The sequence below is a fragment of the Canis aureus genome, chromosome 17, assembly GCF_053574225.1.
Source record: "Canis aureus isolate CA01 chromosome 17, VMU_Caureus_v.1.0, whole genome shotgun sequence".
Lineage (NCBI taxonomy): Eukaryota > Metazoa > Chordata > Mammalia > Carnivora > Canidae > Canis > Canis aureus.
In genome coordinates this window covers 55,684,830-55,703,033 of record NC_135627.1, presented here as the reverse complement: position 1 = coordinate 55,703,033, position 18,204 = coordinate 55,684,830, and the positions used below count along the sequence as shown (strand labels likewise).

General features: G+C 36.3%; 1 protein-coding gene across 1 annotated transcript in view; it reads right to left on the bottom strand.

Moving 5' to 3' along the window:
- The window catches only part of GTF2F2 (general transcription factor IIF subunit 2), a 147,071-nt gene that overhangs the window by 12,833 nt on the left and 116,034 nt on the right, over positions 1–18,204 (bottom strand). The window contains exon 6 of the mRNA XM_077855623.1: positions 8,908–9,007. Coding sequence (XP_077711749.1) covers positions 8,908–9,007 — 100 coding nt within the window. The remainder of the gene's footprint in view (positions 1–8,907; positions 9,008–18,204) is intronic.

Sequence of the window (18,204 nt, the reverse complement as noted above, 5' to 3'; positions counted from 1 at the left end):
AAAAACAGCATGGAGGTTCCCCAAAAATTAAAAATTGAAATGCCATATGATCCAATAAATCCACTTTTGGTTATTTACCCAAAGAAAATGAAAACACTAAATCAAAAAGATATGTGCATCCTGTGTTTATTGCATTATTTACAATAGCCAAGATATGGAAGCAACTTAAGAGTCCATCAGTAGACAAATGGCTAAGAAAAAATGTGGTGTGCATGTATACACACATACCCACCGAGGAATATTATGCAGCCATTAAAAGGACGGGATTATGCCATTTGCAACAACACAGATGGACCTAGAGGGTATTATGCTGAGTGAAGTAAATCAGACTGAGAAAGACAGGTACTATATAACTTCACTCGTGTGGAATTTAAAAAACAAATGACTAAACAAACAAAAAGAATAAGACCTATAAATGCAGGACAAAAAAATAAATAAATGCAGGACAGCAAACTGATGGTTGCCAAGGGGAAGAGGGGTGAAAAGATAGGCAAAATGGGCAAAGGGGAGTGGGAGATACAGACTTTCAGTTATGGAGTAAGTCATAGGAATAAAAGGTAAGGAATAAAAGGTAAGGGAACAGTATAGGGAACACAGTCAATGGTACCGTCATAGTGTTGTAAGATGACAGATGGTAGCCACACTTGTGGTGAGCTGGGCGTAGCATAATTTACAGAGAAGGTGAATCACTATACAGTACACCTGAAACTAATGTAACATCAGCTATACTCAAATAAGAAAAAATTTTTAACTTCTTCTTTATTGCAAACATGCAACTCATATTCACTCTCTCCAGTTGGTTAAGCTTTTAATTTTTAAAGAGATGCTTCATTTGGATGAAGCATAAAGCATATTAGAGGAAATACATGTAAACTGCAGCAGCCCACCTAGTAAATAAAGCATCAGCAGGCTGGGTGAAAGCTGCCAGAGAACAACCTCCTGTGCATCAAATGGAATTAACTATAATCTAGGGACTAGCTTAAAAAAAGAAAAAGAGGGATCCCTGGGTGGCGCAGCAGTTTAGCGCCTGCCTTTGGCCCAGGGCGCAATCCTGGAGACCCGGGATCGAATCCCACGTCGGGCTCCCGGTGCATGGAGCCTGCTTCTCCCTCTGCCTGTGTCTCTGCCTCTCTCTCTCTCTCTCTGTGACTATCATAAATAAATAAATTAAAAAAAAAAGAAAAAGAAATGTATTTCGAAACATACAACTAAATTACTGTATAAATTCCAGCCTCATATAGTTAAGTTTATTCTCTATATTTTAACAATAGAGGTTATAAAAGAGATAAAATTCAGTTTTTATTGATGTTAAACCCAGAAGTATATCTTATACATAATCAGAGACTTTCAATTAGTGGCAAAGGTAATAGACAACAGTGAGTATCTATTCTTCAATTAAATAGAATTGGGAGATAGGGATAAAGAACCAACTTAATTGTCTTAGTTTTTTTCGATATGTGTACCTTGGGAATAAAACTCAAAATCCATTAAGCTCAACTGATTAGGCATGGACTGCATTAAGATATAGGCAAAATAAGATAATCTCTTTCAAAAGGTATTCCTTTCTTAGGATTCATATATTAAAATATACAGAGGGGGCTTTGCACATTTTAAATATAGTAATAGCAGAGCACACAGCTAGCTACCTTTGGACAAGATCATGATGCGGAGAAAGGTACAAATGCATTAACAAAGGGCTGTGTTGTTGGGGAGGAATGAAATCTGACCAGTCTCAAGATCTCTGGGTGGCAAAAGCATGAAAGAAACAACTATGGAAAGCGGCACGGGATTAGAGAAGAGCAGAGCGACTAGAAGAGCTAGAAGCAAGACTGGAGAGGAGAGAGACCAGAGCAATCCATGACCAAGGAGAAAATCTAAGTCTTCCCAATGTGGAGAATATGGAAAAACAGGCAAAAACATGCATGTAGGTACAAAGGCAGAAGTAGAGTGGCTGTCCCAATTCAGTGAGAAAGGAGGCTGAAGAGGTGGCATAGACTAACAGGGATGAACCTGAGGTCCATTCAAGAATTTTCTCTCTAGGGTCAAAAGAAGGACAGAAGTAGGGTGCCTGGCTGGCTCAGTCACTAGAGTATGTGACTCTTGATCTTGAGGACATAAATTATTAGTTCAAGTCCTATGTTAAGTGTGGAGCTTACTTTAACAACAACAACAACAAGAAGACAGAAGCAAGAGAAGAGCTACATCAGGAAGAAAGCAAGCATGACAGGCCAGGATGAGACCCACAAATCCAAACAGGAGGGTTTTTGTATTAGAGAAACATCATGAAATGCCTTAAGGGATTAATATTTTAAGGTCCGCTTTGCTGACCAGTATCTAAAATGTTTTTTTTTCTGTTTACAATTGTACTTAGTTTGCATCCTGAAACCCCGCCCCCCCTCTACTGTTGCACCTCACTTGAATAGTTTCATGTTTTGTATTAAGATGAACAATCCAGAAAAGGGGACTGCTAAAAGAGAGAAAGAGAGTGAGGGAGGAGTCTTTTCTAGGAGATGAAGTTATTACTTATTACCCTTTAGTCAGGTGTGGGATAAGAAAAACTGAACTTGGATCGAGAAAAATAAAGGGAGACAAAATCAGATTAAGGAAGGGGAAAGAAAGCCTACATACAGCCTTCCCATTGGCTTCAGTGGGATGTGGGCCAGAGGCCACAGGTCCTCAAGAAAAATAAAACAAAGGAAGTCAGGACCCCGCAAAGGTCTAGTGTTCAGCATTTGTACTCTGCACAAAGCCCCCATTGCATGATACCCTGTGTGTCCTCTCGTCCGTCCCAGCTTTAATTTATGCTGAGAGAAGGAGGAAGAGTTAAATTCAGGAAACAGTAAAGAGAAGCAGTGGTATATTCAGCTTCTACCCTTAGTAGAGTCTTCCTTGTGTGAAATGCTTGGAGAAGCTAGTAAGATTAATAGGAAAAAATGTTTTCAAATACTGACAATCCCCAACTTCTGATGGTTCGACTTATTGAGATGGTGCAAAAGCAATACGCATGCAGTAGAAACCATAATTTGATTTTTGAATTTGGATCCCTTCCTGGGCTAGCAATATGCTATACAATCCTCTCTTGTGGTGCTGCGCAGCGGGAGCCACCTGTAGCTCCCAGCCAGCCATGCTATCACCAGAGTAAACAACCCATATACTTAAAACCATTCTGTTTTACTTTCAGTATAGTACTCGATATATTATGTGAGATCTTCTTCAACACTTCATTATGAAATGGGCTTGGTGTTAGAGGACTTTGCCCCAGTGCAGGCTAACATAAATGTTCTTAACCACATGTAAGGTAGGCTAGCCTAAGCTATGGTATTTGGTAGGTTAGACGTATTAAACACATTTTTGACTTACAATATTTTCAATTCTGACTGAAACCCCACCAAATATTGAGGCAGATCAGGAAACCTGCTGATAAAGCAAGATGGCTCAATTCAGAGAGGGCATACGCTCTAATTGGTAGTGGAAAGAAAAGTCTTTTAAGTGTTTGTTATCAAGCTGTCCCAACTGGAGTCACATGTCAGATCCAAGAGGGCCTGAATCAAAGGTAAGAATTTAGAATAAGCTGGAAAGGAACTTGGCTTCAATCTCAAAATCACTGTATTCAATAGTGGTGCTTTCCTACTTTAGATCTGAGGGGAAAGCAGACTAGAAATGTTCTGTGTTAACTGTGTCTACTGATGGCTCAATACCTGGGGGCAGTGCAACCTAACTTTCGTTTCGATTCATGAAATACAAACACTTAAAAGTATAATCTGAAAACCCAGGCATATAAAATATCGGCAATAACAAAATGGCAATATTATTCCTTATTAGAGAAACTAAAGTACTAGAAATTTAATTCTAGACTTATTTAAAAACAAAAGGCAAATGACAAAATTTAATGTCCTCAGGGTCTATAGTGTAGGAATGTATTAAAAAGACCGTTTTAAAACAAAACTTTTTGTAGTATAGTATTAAATCTTTTTTGATAATGTCTAATACAGACTCAATCTAAATTCTGCTCTGTAGTAGCAAGTAGTTCCAATGGATATATGTATAATTAAAATTATACATAATATCTATGTACATATGCCTAATTATTTTAAAGGGTCATTGAAACAGTAATAACCATACACATACACATGTACATATGCATATGCATTACACAAATACATAGACATATGCACAATTATTTTTAAAATGGTCATTGAATTATTAATAACTAACCTTATACTCAGGACACAACTAAGATCCTGAGGTAGCTTTTTTATTCACTTGATCTTAGCCAAAAGGCCAAGAAGCGATGGTAGCTTTTTTTTTTAAACTAAACAGTACAGAAATGGTCATCTTAATATTGTACTTACAATGTTGTACTACTGATAAAAAAATTAATTTTCCAAATAAACTACAGATGATATGAACTAGTCTATTAAGGAGAAGACTACAGTGTTGCAATAATGTTATTTCTTCTCTTTTTAACTCTTTTCTCTTTGGGAATTCTGTTTTGTACTGGTGCATCAACATGGTAAAGGAAATAATGCTACTCAAAACAGTTACATATCTAAATGGTTAGCAGCCACTACAAAATATTAGGATAGTTATTAGACTAGAAATGGCTATTACGTGTATTTTAATTACCAACATTATAACTGCCCCAGTGACCACAGATCACTGCACAACCAGCTGCATAGAAATAATTGTCAATTTAGACAATTAATAGTCAACCATATATATAAATTTATCTATGTGCTATTGGTGAGTGGAAAAGGTTTTGGGGGGTAAATTTAGAAAGAACTTTAAATTTAGTCTCCAATTAAAAATTTTACAATCCAAAAAAAGAAAAAATCTATCATACACAATTAAATTTTCTTTCACAACAGAAAACAAATTATTCAAGACTAAAATGCAACTAAATGTTGAAATCCATTGTGGTGTGTTACATTCAACCATCATTACTGAAACCTTAATCACTGACTAAAATTATAAAAGCCACCCACCACCAATTAAAATACTGTAATACAGATGTCTGTAAATTTCTAGATTGTTGTTTGCAGAAATACTTTGACTGCTTTGTCAAGGTAGTCCTTGTGGAAGCTTTTAACTTTTGAAGGGAGCATGACAGCCTTGAATATCATTCATGGTTTGCATTTAAGTTCTTATAAACTAAAGCTTCTATTTCTGCCTAGTGTGTTATCTTTTGGGAGGAAATTAATTCTTTAGAGTCACCGAGTTCTTGGTGTGCAAATTCAAATGGGTAAAGCATGAAGCGTATCTCTACTAACACTAGGCAAATGCTGCTGAAAAGCCTTTATGATATAGTCCTGTAGGCATCTATTATTCACTGAGCAAAATTCTAAATTTGTACATAAAAAAACAAACCCAGCACAAAAAAAAAAAAAAAAAAAACCCAAACCAAACAACCTTCATTTTGAAGACCAACAAAGTCAGTTGCCACACCTGAGGAAACAGAGTGCGTATAAAAATAAATTTTCTTTCTAGTTCTTGGGGATTTACCTCAAGATTTTAAGTAATCATTCAACTTCCTCTAACAATAGTTTTCTAGTCAAGTTTTTCTAATTCTTTATCACTTTCTGGCCAAGAGTTCTTGCCAGGAACGTGTATTTTCCTTGTAGAAGAGAATTATTTTCGTAATAACATTTTCTCCTCTCTAGCTTACTTTAAGAATATAGTATATAATATATGTAACATTCAAAATATGTGTTATTTATATTGCCACAAAAGCTTCCAATCAACAGTAAGCTATTAATAATTAAACTTTTGGGGAGTCAAAAGTTATGCATAGATCTGACTGTGTGTGTGTGTGTGTGTGTAAGGGGGAGGGGGTGAGAACCCCTAACTCCTGCATTAAGAGTCAACCATATATATAAATTTATCTATGTGCTATTGGTGGGTGGAAAAGGTTTTGGGGGGTAAATGCAAGGTGGGTTCTTTCTGATGGAAAGCAGGGATATAATTTTAAAAATATATATGCCATTTTCACCCCCTTGTTCAATTTTTGCAGAGAATTTTTTCCTTACATCTATCCTAAAAATTGTATTCAAAGAACCTCAACTGTTACAATGAAATACCAGGCTCCATGTTTATATATTCCACCTGGTAAAACTTTGAAAATATTTCAACATTATATTGAACTCAAAATTTTTATAGAACATCTTTTTTTTTTTTTTTATAGAACATCTTGATTATGTAACCTTTAAGTCATTCTCATTGAATTATGTTCTCAATCTTTTAAAAAATCAAAGTCTCCTTCCAATAAAAATAACAGAAGCCTTATACTTTTTCTATAGGTGATATACTATAATACTGAATATATTTTTAAAAGCTCTGCAGGTGTCTCCATTCATTCTGATACATTCCTATGGGGGGGGGGGGAAATCACTAAATATTCAGATAATGCAACTTGATAGATTACAGTCAATCTTTATTTTTGTGCACACAAAATTTTTCCAAAGATTAATATATGGCTCATTGCTAATAACTACATTAGTATAATGACTCACTGATACCACGACAACCTTAACAAAGGCTGATACCATGAACTGCCACTTAATGTTAAAAAGTCTTTAAAGTGAATGATATAGCATTACATTAGGATATAGAGTTCAGAATACAACATATTCAAACTTACTTTAGTAGTAAAAAAGAAAATATATAATCATCCTAAGAATATGAAATTTGAAAAGTCTTCTATACCAGCCAAGTGGTTATAGAGCCAATATCACTAAGAAATGAACTTTGATACTAGCAAAGTGCCAGCTTTGCTTGACCTAAGAAAGAAAGATTTTCCTTTTGTCTCATCAATGGTGGAAGTCGCTCACCATGGCTAGGTACTAACAGTCTTTCCTAGCTTTCTTACTTTTTATATTCCAACAAAAAAGTTTTATTGCCCACTGTAACAATTCAGGCAAAATATATATGCTCACTATGATTCCAACAATTCAAAAAAGACTTTATAAAGACAAAAATTAGGATAAAATCAATCTAGCTCCTATCATCCAAAGATACTGACCATTAATGTATTTAATCTTAATTTTGGACTTTTGTTTCCAATCTTAGCTTATTTTAAACAACAGAGAAAAACACTACTGTGTATCTACCTTTGGGCCCTTGTCTTTCTATGATACATTCTTAGATACAAGACTGCTGGTTTAAGGATATATCCTTTATGGTGCCTTTGACACAAATTACCAAACTTCTCTCCAGAAAGGTTACATCTCTTTATAGTTTATGGTAAGTATGATCTTTCTTGTCCTTACTGTGATAAAAAAGAAGCCAACAAGGTAGACTTTTATCTATGTGTCTCAATCAAGAGACAACATATAAATACCACTCTCTTGGATTATCTGACATGCAGCCTGTCCTCTTCTTTAGTTTTCCATTTCCCTGAAAGCATAACGAGAGGCTGTAAAATGAAAGCCTGGCTGGATGCAAATGAACTTTGACTTGCTTTATTTTATCCACATAGCACAGTAATTTTTAAAATCTGAATGTCTTTAAAAGAAGGGGCATGTACACTCCAGTTCATCATAGTCCCTACCATTTTACCTTCTTAAATTTTAGCACTCTGCTCACTGAAGAGGCCTGCTTGGCTCTGTAGGCATCTGCTACCTCTCATGTAAAATAACCATAAGAAACTCAAATATCATAAAGTAGTGGTTTGACAAATACTAATCTGTGACACCTAAATCTGGATACTTAAGGCCAGTCTTAAAAGGGGATTATTTCTTCCTAAACACTGTATCAAGAGGAATATTAAGCAACAAAGCAGGACACAAGATATCAACTGTTGTTACTTAACTTGGGTTCATTGTATTTTCAGAAAATCATCACGTTTTTCCTTAAATTACAGGCATTTCAAGACCCCAAATCCTTGCCCTTTTAGTATTTCTAATGACCTGCGGCAATATAACATAGTGGTTAATTAAGAGCATGGCTCTTAAACCAGACTGCCTGGGTTCAACACCTGGATTCATTAATTACTGGCTGTGTGACCTCAAGGAAGCTAACCTCTTGGTGGTGTCTTCATTACTTCATCTGGAAAATGAGGATAATAGTAGTAGCTACTTCATAGGGTAGGTATGAAGACTAAATGCATCATATGAAGCATGCAGAACAGTACCTGGCACACAGTATGTATACATGTGTGTGTTGTATATTATATATGTAGTACATGCAAGATATACTTCAATAAAAATGGTTAAGAAAAAATACAGGCAGTTCTCACTTTGCATGATAGTATGAGACCATAAAAATGTCGATGAAAGTTGAAACTATGCAAAGCAATCTTAATAATCAATGGGGGAAATTACCATTGTTCCAGACTTTCAAAATTCTTGTCAATATATTAAAAATTCCCAGTTGTAAAGGCATGGAAAATTGAAAAAATATTAAAACTAGTATTTATTAAGGACACTGTAATTTAAAACATTAAAAACACTGAAAAATGAAGTGTTTTATTCCTTTGAAAAATTTATCAAGAGTAGTTTGAACAATGGTTGCCTTCTTCTCATTCTCATTGTTTAACTTAAGATGCAAAGTGAACACCTTCTCCACACCAGGCAAACTGTCGTATTCCTTACTCAGTCTAGGTAACTCAAACATCTAATAGCAGGTATGTGACAAAGGTCCTTTTGTTTTTATTTTTTAAAGATTTTATTCATTCATGAGATACAGAGAGAGACAGAGAGAGAGAGGCAGAGACACAGGCAGAGGGAGAAGCAGGCTCCATGCAGGGAGTCCGACGCGGACTCAATCCCAGGTCTCCAGGATCTGGCCCTGGGCTGAAGGCAGCACTAAACTGCTGAGCCACCCGGGCTGCCCAGGTCCTTTTAAAACCTGAGTCTATGATACAGAAAAGAATAAAGATGTAACAGAATGAATAAAGACATGAAGACTTACATTGTATTGATGATTAGCAACAGGTTTATAATTGGTTGTCACAACTTTGTCCAGTTGTTGTGATAGCCTTACGGGTTTGGAAGATTCTTCTATTTGCAATCTGAAAAACAGAAGGCATTATTAATAAACTTATTCATTAGTGAAACTTGAAGAGATATTTCCATTAATTCTTGTTACTCAATACTTAACATATAAAAAAGTAACCTTAGAAGCTATACCAACCTTAATAATAATACTTCAAAAACACACTGAATGTATATGACTGTAATGCAGAAACCATAACACAAGCTAAACATATAAACCATCTCATCATAATTCGATGACTTGTTTCTAATCCTAGACTATATAGTCAAATCTTAACTACTAAAACCAAGAAGCTAGTCAGCTTTAAACTTCTGGGGAAAAAATCTGCAAGTAAAAATGAATTATTTTAAATTATATGGCATAAAACTAATCAAGTTATTCAAAATTCCATTTGCTTGATAAGAGATAAAGATAAAAAGATAATATGCTGACACTCAGTTCTAATGGTTGCTTTACCGGAGAGCACAGATACAGAACATTTCCATCATCAAAGAAACTTCTCTTGGACAGCACTAGTAGAGAACTATTGCAGATCTCCATCTAAATTAAAATATAATTCAAAATACTACCTCTGGGGAAAAGCCATAAACATATTATTTTAAATTCTTTTGTTCAATAGAACAGGAACTAAAAATAATTTTCATTTAAAATTCCTTTAAAAATCACAACTTGCAGTATAAAAAGTATCTGTTTTTATAACATTCTCATTATTTTATTCCTTGCATAAGTTAATTACCTATTTGCTTCTGGGATGCCTGGGTGGTTCAGCAGTTGAGCATCTGCCTTTGGCTCAGGGTGTGATCCCAGAGTCCCGGGATTGAGTCCCACATCGGGCTCCCTGCATGGAGCCTGCTTCTCCCTCTGCTTATGTCTCTGCCTCTCTCTCTGTGTCTCTCATGAATAAATATATAAAATCTTAAAAAAATATATATCCATTTGCTTCTATTTTTGGTATGTAACACCAAGTCACTTCGAAGAATTTAGATACACAGCAACTACTTCTTCAAATGTGAAAGTTACAAATACTATATACATTTTGGTTTTACTGTGATTCCCAAATTCAGTATAGTCATTCCTGTATTGAAACAAATATTTAAATTATTCCAATTATTTATAAACCAAATTATATATAAACCCAATTATTTCTATAATTTAATACACAAAATGATTATTTCATAAAGCGTAACAAAAGTACTCTAGAAATGTCTTTAGAAATTAGTGTATGTGTAACCATAAATCATACAATGTTACTTAGCTTCTCATGAACCAAACATACTTTCTGTGAACGACGAAGAAAGTACTAGGGGTCTAGAAGGGGGATGTCCACCCAAAGATGGACTTGGACTTAGACTCCTTCAGTGGCCTCTTAACTATTTTTGGATGAAGCACAAGGTCCTTTGTATGACTTCATATCTCTTGGGATCTGGTTCCTGCTTATCTCTCCAGCTTTGTCTACCATTCTCCAACATCTGTTTCAGGCTGCAGCTGTGCTATGCCCGTATTTTAGTGGAAGCCTCTTGCTGCCTATTATCTAGCAAGTGTTTACTGGGTGCCTATCTCAGGCAGGCACCGGTTTAGAGGTTGAAAATGCAGCAATAAAGAAAAGACTTGTTCTAGTGGAATACCAACATTAAATAAATGCTTATCTATTAACTAACTGCAGAACTAAAAAGGGGCAGAGAGTTGGTATTATGACAAGTGACTGCATGCTGCTATAAAGTAAACATTAACCCCAGTGTGTACACTTCAAGGTAAGCTGGAGCAGGACTGCCCATGCTTTTAAGAGGTGAGGCAAAAAAGATTGGGTGGAAATGACTCCTCCGAGCTGAGAAGACATCTCAAAGTGACTAAGAAAGAAACAAGTGAGTGAAGACAAGTGTAGGAATGTTTACAAGGAGTTAGAACTAAGCATATAGAACTCCCTGAGGGAAAAAAAGCCACACACACTAGTGGCAGCCTGTCTCTGAAAACCTCTTTGTATTAATCTTGGCCCTATCCCCTACCAGAATCAGTTCTCAGGGAGTTGGCCTCTCTAAATGGTAATCTATCTGTTATGCTTCCACTAAATTATCTTCCCTGTTTCAATCACTGCACTCCATAATTTGATCTTATGAGACATTCAAGGAGGGAGGCATGTACTAGCTCTTCCTCCCACATTAAATGATTGTTCCCATTACTTCACAATTTGAAAATTCCTTGGGGTTTCAGTTTGTTTAGGTAAGTGCTTCTTTATAAGTGGTAACTTATTCTTGTCATACTCTTACACTTGAGTTTATTTGCAGGCACTGCATCCTGATTCAGGTTCAGGTGGCATACTTTCATTTCCTTTCAATTCTAGTGCAAGAGCTCTAAAAGCCAATGCTGTCATCCAGTGTCATGCCATTTTTATCCTCAAAGTAGCTCATCTTTTAAATATAGAAAACATTGAATTAACTTTTTAAAAATAAAGAGTTCACATAAAAACTTAACCTTCCTATTATGTATTTATTTATTTAAAAAAGATTTTATTTATTCACGAGAGACACAGAGGGAGAGGCAGAGACACAGGCAGAGAAAGAAGCAGGTTCCCTGCGGGGAGCCTGATGTGGGACTCCAGCCCAGGACCCAGGACCCTGGGATCACACCTTGAGCCAAAGGCAGATACTCAACCACTGAGCCACCCAGGTGTCCCCCTATTATGTATGTAAAGCATCAACTTCAAGGGTTTTGTTTTAACTAAAAGAGGGGATCTTATGATTCAAAACTCAAAAGGTTAATTGAAGGACTGAATATGTAACATATTTTTTTGTAACATATTTTTAAAGAACTAAGCCTTAATACACTTTAATAAACCTTGAATAATTTAAAATCGGTTACCAGTGTTCTTTACTTAACACAAATAAATTCATTTAACATTATCTCACAAAGTGTCAGAAAACTTTGCAACTCCACTTCACCACTGAACAATGCACTTAATTAAACATCACTGACCTCAACATGCCTTCAAAGTCAAAATAAGGTTTATCTGGATTTGCACAAAATAATAACATTTGGAAATATTTAGATTGTAAAGCTGAACAGCAAAGTACATATAGAGGTGGTAGGCTGGACTGAGAACAAACTAAAAGTTTCACTGTCCCGACCATTTTAAAAAAGGGGGCTTGGGATGCTTGGTTGGCTCAGTTGATAAAGTGTCTGCCTTCGACTCAGGTCATGATCCCAGGGTCCTGGGATCAAGCCCCGTATTGGGCTCCCTGCTCAGCAAGGGGAGGGGAGTGTCTGCTTCTCACTCTGCTTTTCCCTCTCTCTCTCTCTAATAAATAAATAAAATCTTTTAAAAAATGAGTCTTAACTTTTTCAGAAAAAAATTTTAAATATGGTGTTATTTTCAAGAAACTGTAACACAAAAACCATAACCTGTGATCACTTAGATGCAGCCAGATCTTATTTTACCTTTGTTTTATAAACCATAAAAAAAAATACTTAGTGTTAATTACTACCATCATTTCAGGACAATTTAGAATATACTTCCACTCGTAGAAAGCTAGAACAATTATTGGTCTTTCTGGAATTATTATCTAAAGAACCAGTTTTATCTCTTATTTCTTCCCATCAAAGAAAAAGTTCAAAGGCTACATGACCTAAGAGCTACAATACTAACAAAACAATAACTATAGCAAATAATAGCAGACATTTAAAGAGCAATTATGTGCTGGAAACTGTGTTGAAAACTTTATCTACATCATCTCATTCTCACTCTTTCCTTATAGTAAGCAAAAAGAGAACTGGAACTCAGATCTTTCTTTTTCTTTTACCCCAAGTTTCAAGCAGTTAATCTATAATGTCCCTAATAGCATACAGTCCCTTTTCTACAGTCTTCTAAAAGGCCATATAGCAGAATAAATCTCTAATTAGATTCTTGCTATAAAATTAAAAAAAAAAACTCACTGAGTTTGGTTAGTTCATAATAAGTAATTCTCTGTGACACTCATCAACCTGCCTACAACTAGCCCAATTACACACATACACACAGAAGAGCACATTTTCAACACTGAAAAAAAAAAAAGTTTCCTATTAAGCTATGTCATGAGTCACTAGACTATAATCATGGTCCATAACCACCCTTATCAAAATCACTTAAGGATCCTCTTCATTATACTTTATTAATATTTACATACTATACTGGGAATTTGATTTTTAAATTATATATTTCAGGAATATAAAATCTATGTAAAAAAATAGTAACATAAACATCTCCAAAATAAAGGATGATCACTGTTAAAATCTAACAAAATGGGAAAAGTCAAATTCCCTTGCTCTAAAGATACAGGCAGACTATGGAAGACAAGTCTATGAATTTTAGTCACTAGATCCTCCGCCCACCTCCTTGGTAAGTACAGTTCAGCTCATGTAAAAGTAATTCAATAATTATTTGTTAAGCAAATGAACAAATGACACCACTACTGGACAATTAGATCACAAAAGAAAAGGGCAAAACCCATATTAAGAAATCCCACATTAATGCCTAATTTTATACATGCAGACTATTTTCATGCCTAAGCAGAAAACTCTAAGTAACACTGCCTTGACTAATCTAGTTATCAACTACAGAATTAAACAACTACAAGAAACAGTGAAAAACAAATGTTTCCACCAACAACAGCCAATGTAGGAGTCATTTGTGTTACAGCTGCATTTGATTGCAATCTATGCTATTCTTAAAATGACAGGTTTCACAAAAGAATGTGTATTTTCTTAAGATTTTTATTTCACTTTTTAAAGGGAAAAGTAAAGCAGTGAAAGTAAACAATGCCTCCAAGGGGTAAGTAGTTTGACATTTGCAAGGTGAGAGAAAGAAAAGTCTCAAGGCAAGGAGAAACAGGAATAGCAGTGGAGCAACAGAACTGCCTATGAGTGAGAGCACATATACTTGACCCAAAGTCAGATAACAAGAAGGAAGTTTCAGAAGAAAGCCCAGCTTGGGAGCAAGCAGACAGAAGGCTGGGAAAAAGGCCAGGTGTAGTAATAAGGTGCACCCAGAGCTGATTTACTACTAAGAAAGGTTCTGGTGACATCTAGTTTTAATACGGTCCACTTATAGGAAGTTTTAATAGGACAGAGAAGAGTTTCTTGCTGGAAATATCACAGCAGCACATGTTAATCTGTTAGATGTGGATCTGAGTGACAATGAAGAAATTTTACAGCTTGCAATTGACAAGTAACTGAATTATATCCTTATCTGGCAGGGCTATTGGAAGGATTAAAGATAATAAATATGAAATTAAGTAATTTAAGTGTCTCTTACAAATATTTCTTAATTATTTGTAAGCTTCATGAAAATAGGAACCTTGCTCATATCCCTAGGGCCTAGAATAGGCCTGTAGTATAAATGTGTTGAATAAATGAGAAAATAAAAGATGAAAAGAAAAGTTTTAAGCTGCATTCAATCAGAGATGGCAATCTGGTGTCAAATCATAAGACCTGCAGCAATATACCTAACATTTAGACTGGGCATTGAAAAGAAGAGACTGTAAAATATATTAAGGTTTAATTTTCACTCTAGGAAACAGACACTTCATATCTACTTGCACTGTCTAATATACTAGCCACTAGCAATATGCAATTATTTAAATTAATTTAAGTTAAATTAAAACTTGGCTCTTCAGGCATACCAATCACATTTTAAGTGCCCAAAAGGCACATGTAGCTAATGTCAACATATTGGACAACACAGGTAAAGAACACTTCTATCCCTGCAGAAAGTTCGACTGGAGAATGACAAACCCAAATATCTACCTATCTACAGGAGCCTGTTAAGTAAAGTAGGAAGTACCAGTGAGAGATGGGGGCTGTGGTGAACTGGAAAACAGAGCACATGCTCCATCCCAAGTGGGCAATAAGCACTTACTTGACTGTTAGTCTATAGGAATACAAGAAGAGTATTACCAGATCTTCTAATTACTCAAGAAAATGCAGAGTCAGATTTTTTTTTTTAAGATTTTATTTATTTATTCATGAGAGACACAGAAAGAGAGAGACACACACACACACACACACACACACACACACAGGCAGAGGGAGAAGCAGGCTCCACGCAGGGAGCCCGACGTGGGACTCGATCCCGGGTTTCCAGGATCAGGTCCCGGGCTGAAGGCAGCACCAAACCGCTGAGCCACCCGGGCTGCCCCAGAGTCAGATTTTTGTATGAAAGCATTTAAACACTGCCAACAATTCAATTTTTCTAAAGTGCAAATCTTCCCCCTCCCCCACCCCCCAAAACAAAAATAACCCCTCAATACCAAAAAACATATATATTAGCTATACCAGGCCACTAGCTTGCAGCCCTCTGACATCTGTATTCCAGGGGAGTTTTTGCTTTTTGTTTTAAGCAAAGCAGCAGCAAAGAATTAAGAATTATTACTAGAAGCAGGAAAGTCATGACACAACTGTGTAATAACCATTTGCATCAAGACTGTAGCTTTGTTGAAGGACCAGCAATTCTTTCCACCTCTAATCCCATGTTCTTATTCTAAGGAGAATCTGTGAGCTGGCTGATAGGCTCTCCTAGATTGTTCTTGGTGGAGTGCATTCTGGCCAGTAATCAGACTAACAAAAAAATATCTCCTAAACAATACAGAAATTAGATAGTTTTTGGCTCTTTATAAAACTAGAAATTTCATATGATTCAACCTAACAGCTCTCACTAAGTGAAAGACTTAACAAGTTGAATTCTTCTACATGAGAATAGAATTCAAATTGCTAATTAGGTCCTAGCATAATAATGACCTGCCCATGATCCTACAGTTGTCAGAAGTAGAGGTGGGGGTGGGGTGGGGAGGAATTCAAGATTCCTTCTCCAGTGCTCTTTACCTATATCATAATTACATCTTAAATACAATGAAACAATCCAGATGTCTCAAGTTGTAAGTGTATACTATCCCAATTTAATGTATTTATAGCTATTTGAGAAAATGTACTAAGTTCCAAAATATGTCCATTACATTAGCTAGCACGGTATTCAGAAGAGGCCCTCAATGAGCAAGGGAATGATTCACACTTGGACTTTGTTTTCTCCTTAGATTCTTTTTTTTTTTTATTTTTTAATTTTATTTATTTTATGATAGTCATCAGAGAGAGAGAGAGGCAGAGACACAGGCAGAGAGGGAGAAGCAGGCTCCATGCACCGGGAGCCCGATGTGGGATTCGATCCTGGGTCTCCAGGATCGCGCCCTGGGCCAAAGGCAGGCGCCAAACCGCTGCGCCACCCAGGGATCCCTCTCCTTAGATTGACAGAAAAACAGCCACCGACAAGTTTGGGTATGTGTTAAGTAAAATAAATGACAGTCCGTGTAATGAAGACATTTTATTAAGGGTCTCGTTCTTGTTTTTTTAATTACTGCCTAATTTCTATTTTTCACTGAAACACTATAAAACTGTCAATCTATTACCAAATTTTCACTTCTCTAGTGTCACCAGCATTTCAGAGACTATCGCTGCTAAACAACATAAAATCTCCACTCAACAGTCCAAAATATAAATATCTTGCCTCCTGCCAAAATATCATCATCTTGCATAGTTTCTCCTTTTCTCTTACATTCTTTCCTTATACAATATGTTTATTAGCTTGAACTTGGAAGGCAAGTTCGATCAGTGGGTACCTTTACATTACTTCTAGGTCATCAGGGCTCTAGTTGTGTGCAAGTACAACAGACACACACATTGGAGGAAGGGGACCAGGAAGACAGCACACAGAACAACTAGCTCTAATGAGTCTAGAAAACAACAGGATGCCTCAAGTGCGCGGTGGCTGAAGGTTTTGTTCAAATGATTATCAGTTCTGGTCACTTGCAATTTATCTATTATGATTTTTTTCCTTAGTCCAGTCAGGCATGCTTTTTTATACCAGCTCATGAAGCAAGTTTCTTTTCACCTTGGAAAGTTTGGATTCCACTTTAAGATGGGGAAGGGAAGGAAGGAGAGGGGCAGGCAGAAAGGAAAGAGGGGGCAGAAGGAAGGGACAGCACTTATTGGAAGAAACCTGCTGCTGCTGCTGCTTTTCCTGTTAATCAGATACTCCAGTCACTATTTTAGTATAGGCATAAAGTAGAAATACATGAGAAGAAAAAAGGTCACCTAATTAGGGACCATTTATTTGACAAAAATACTTAAATTTCATTCTTTAAGAAGTTTTTATTTTATTTCCCTTCTCCAAATTCCAATGAAAGTAAAAGGCCTAAATAATTTGGTACAGTTCCCAGGGGAGTGGGCAAAAGCTTATCTATCAAGAGGACCACTAATATTTATAACTCGATATTCAAAAGAACAAAACTATCTTTCATATTCAGTTTCATGCCAATATTTTACATTAAAAAAAAATGAGAGACTAAGAGCAAATCTATGGCATACTGCAAGACCTTGAACAATGCTTAGTCTACAAAGAATGTACCATACCATGGATGATATGGTAGGGTCTGAAACCATACTCTGGTTTTAAGTTCCAGTTCTACCACCAGGTATGACCTCGGACACGTTAGTCAACCTCTTGGTGCCTTCATGGGAAAAACTGAGATTTACAACAACAGAAATAAGGGAGATGATCTTTATAAAACACTGTCACTAAGTGTGCATTCATTACACTGTAGTGGTTATTATTATTATTATTATTATTATTATTATTACTCAAGTAGCCACATGAAACAAAAATATATGGGGATTATTTGAAAACAACTTTTAGGGCAGCCCCGGTGGCGCAGCAGTTTAGCGCCGCCTGCAGCCTGGGGTGTGATCCTGGAGATCCAGGATCTAGTCCATGTCGGGTTCCCTGCATGGAGTCTGCTTCTCCCTCTGCCTGTGTCCCAGCCATTCTCTCCCTCTCTCTCTCTCTCTCTCTCTCTCTCTCTGTCTCTCAATAAATAAATAAATAAAATCTAAAAAAAACAACAACACAAACTTTTAATTATTATCTGGTTTACCAACTGGATCTTAAAATCAAGACCTGCGTTTATTCTAAAAGGGGATATTTGGCTACATCAGATTAAAAGTTCTTTTCTCTGATCTCCTCTGATGTTTTCAAGGCTAAGAAAATTTCTTCCTGGGGCACCGGGTGGCTTAGTCAGTTAGGTGTCTGCCTTCAGCTCAGGTCATGATCCCAGAGTCTTAGGACTGCACCCCATATTGCGCTCCCTGCTCAGCAAGGAGCCTGCTTGCCCTTCTCCCTCTGCCTGCACCACTCCA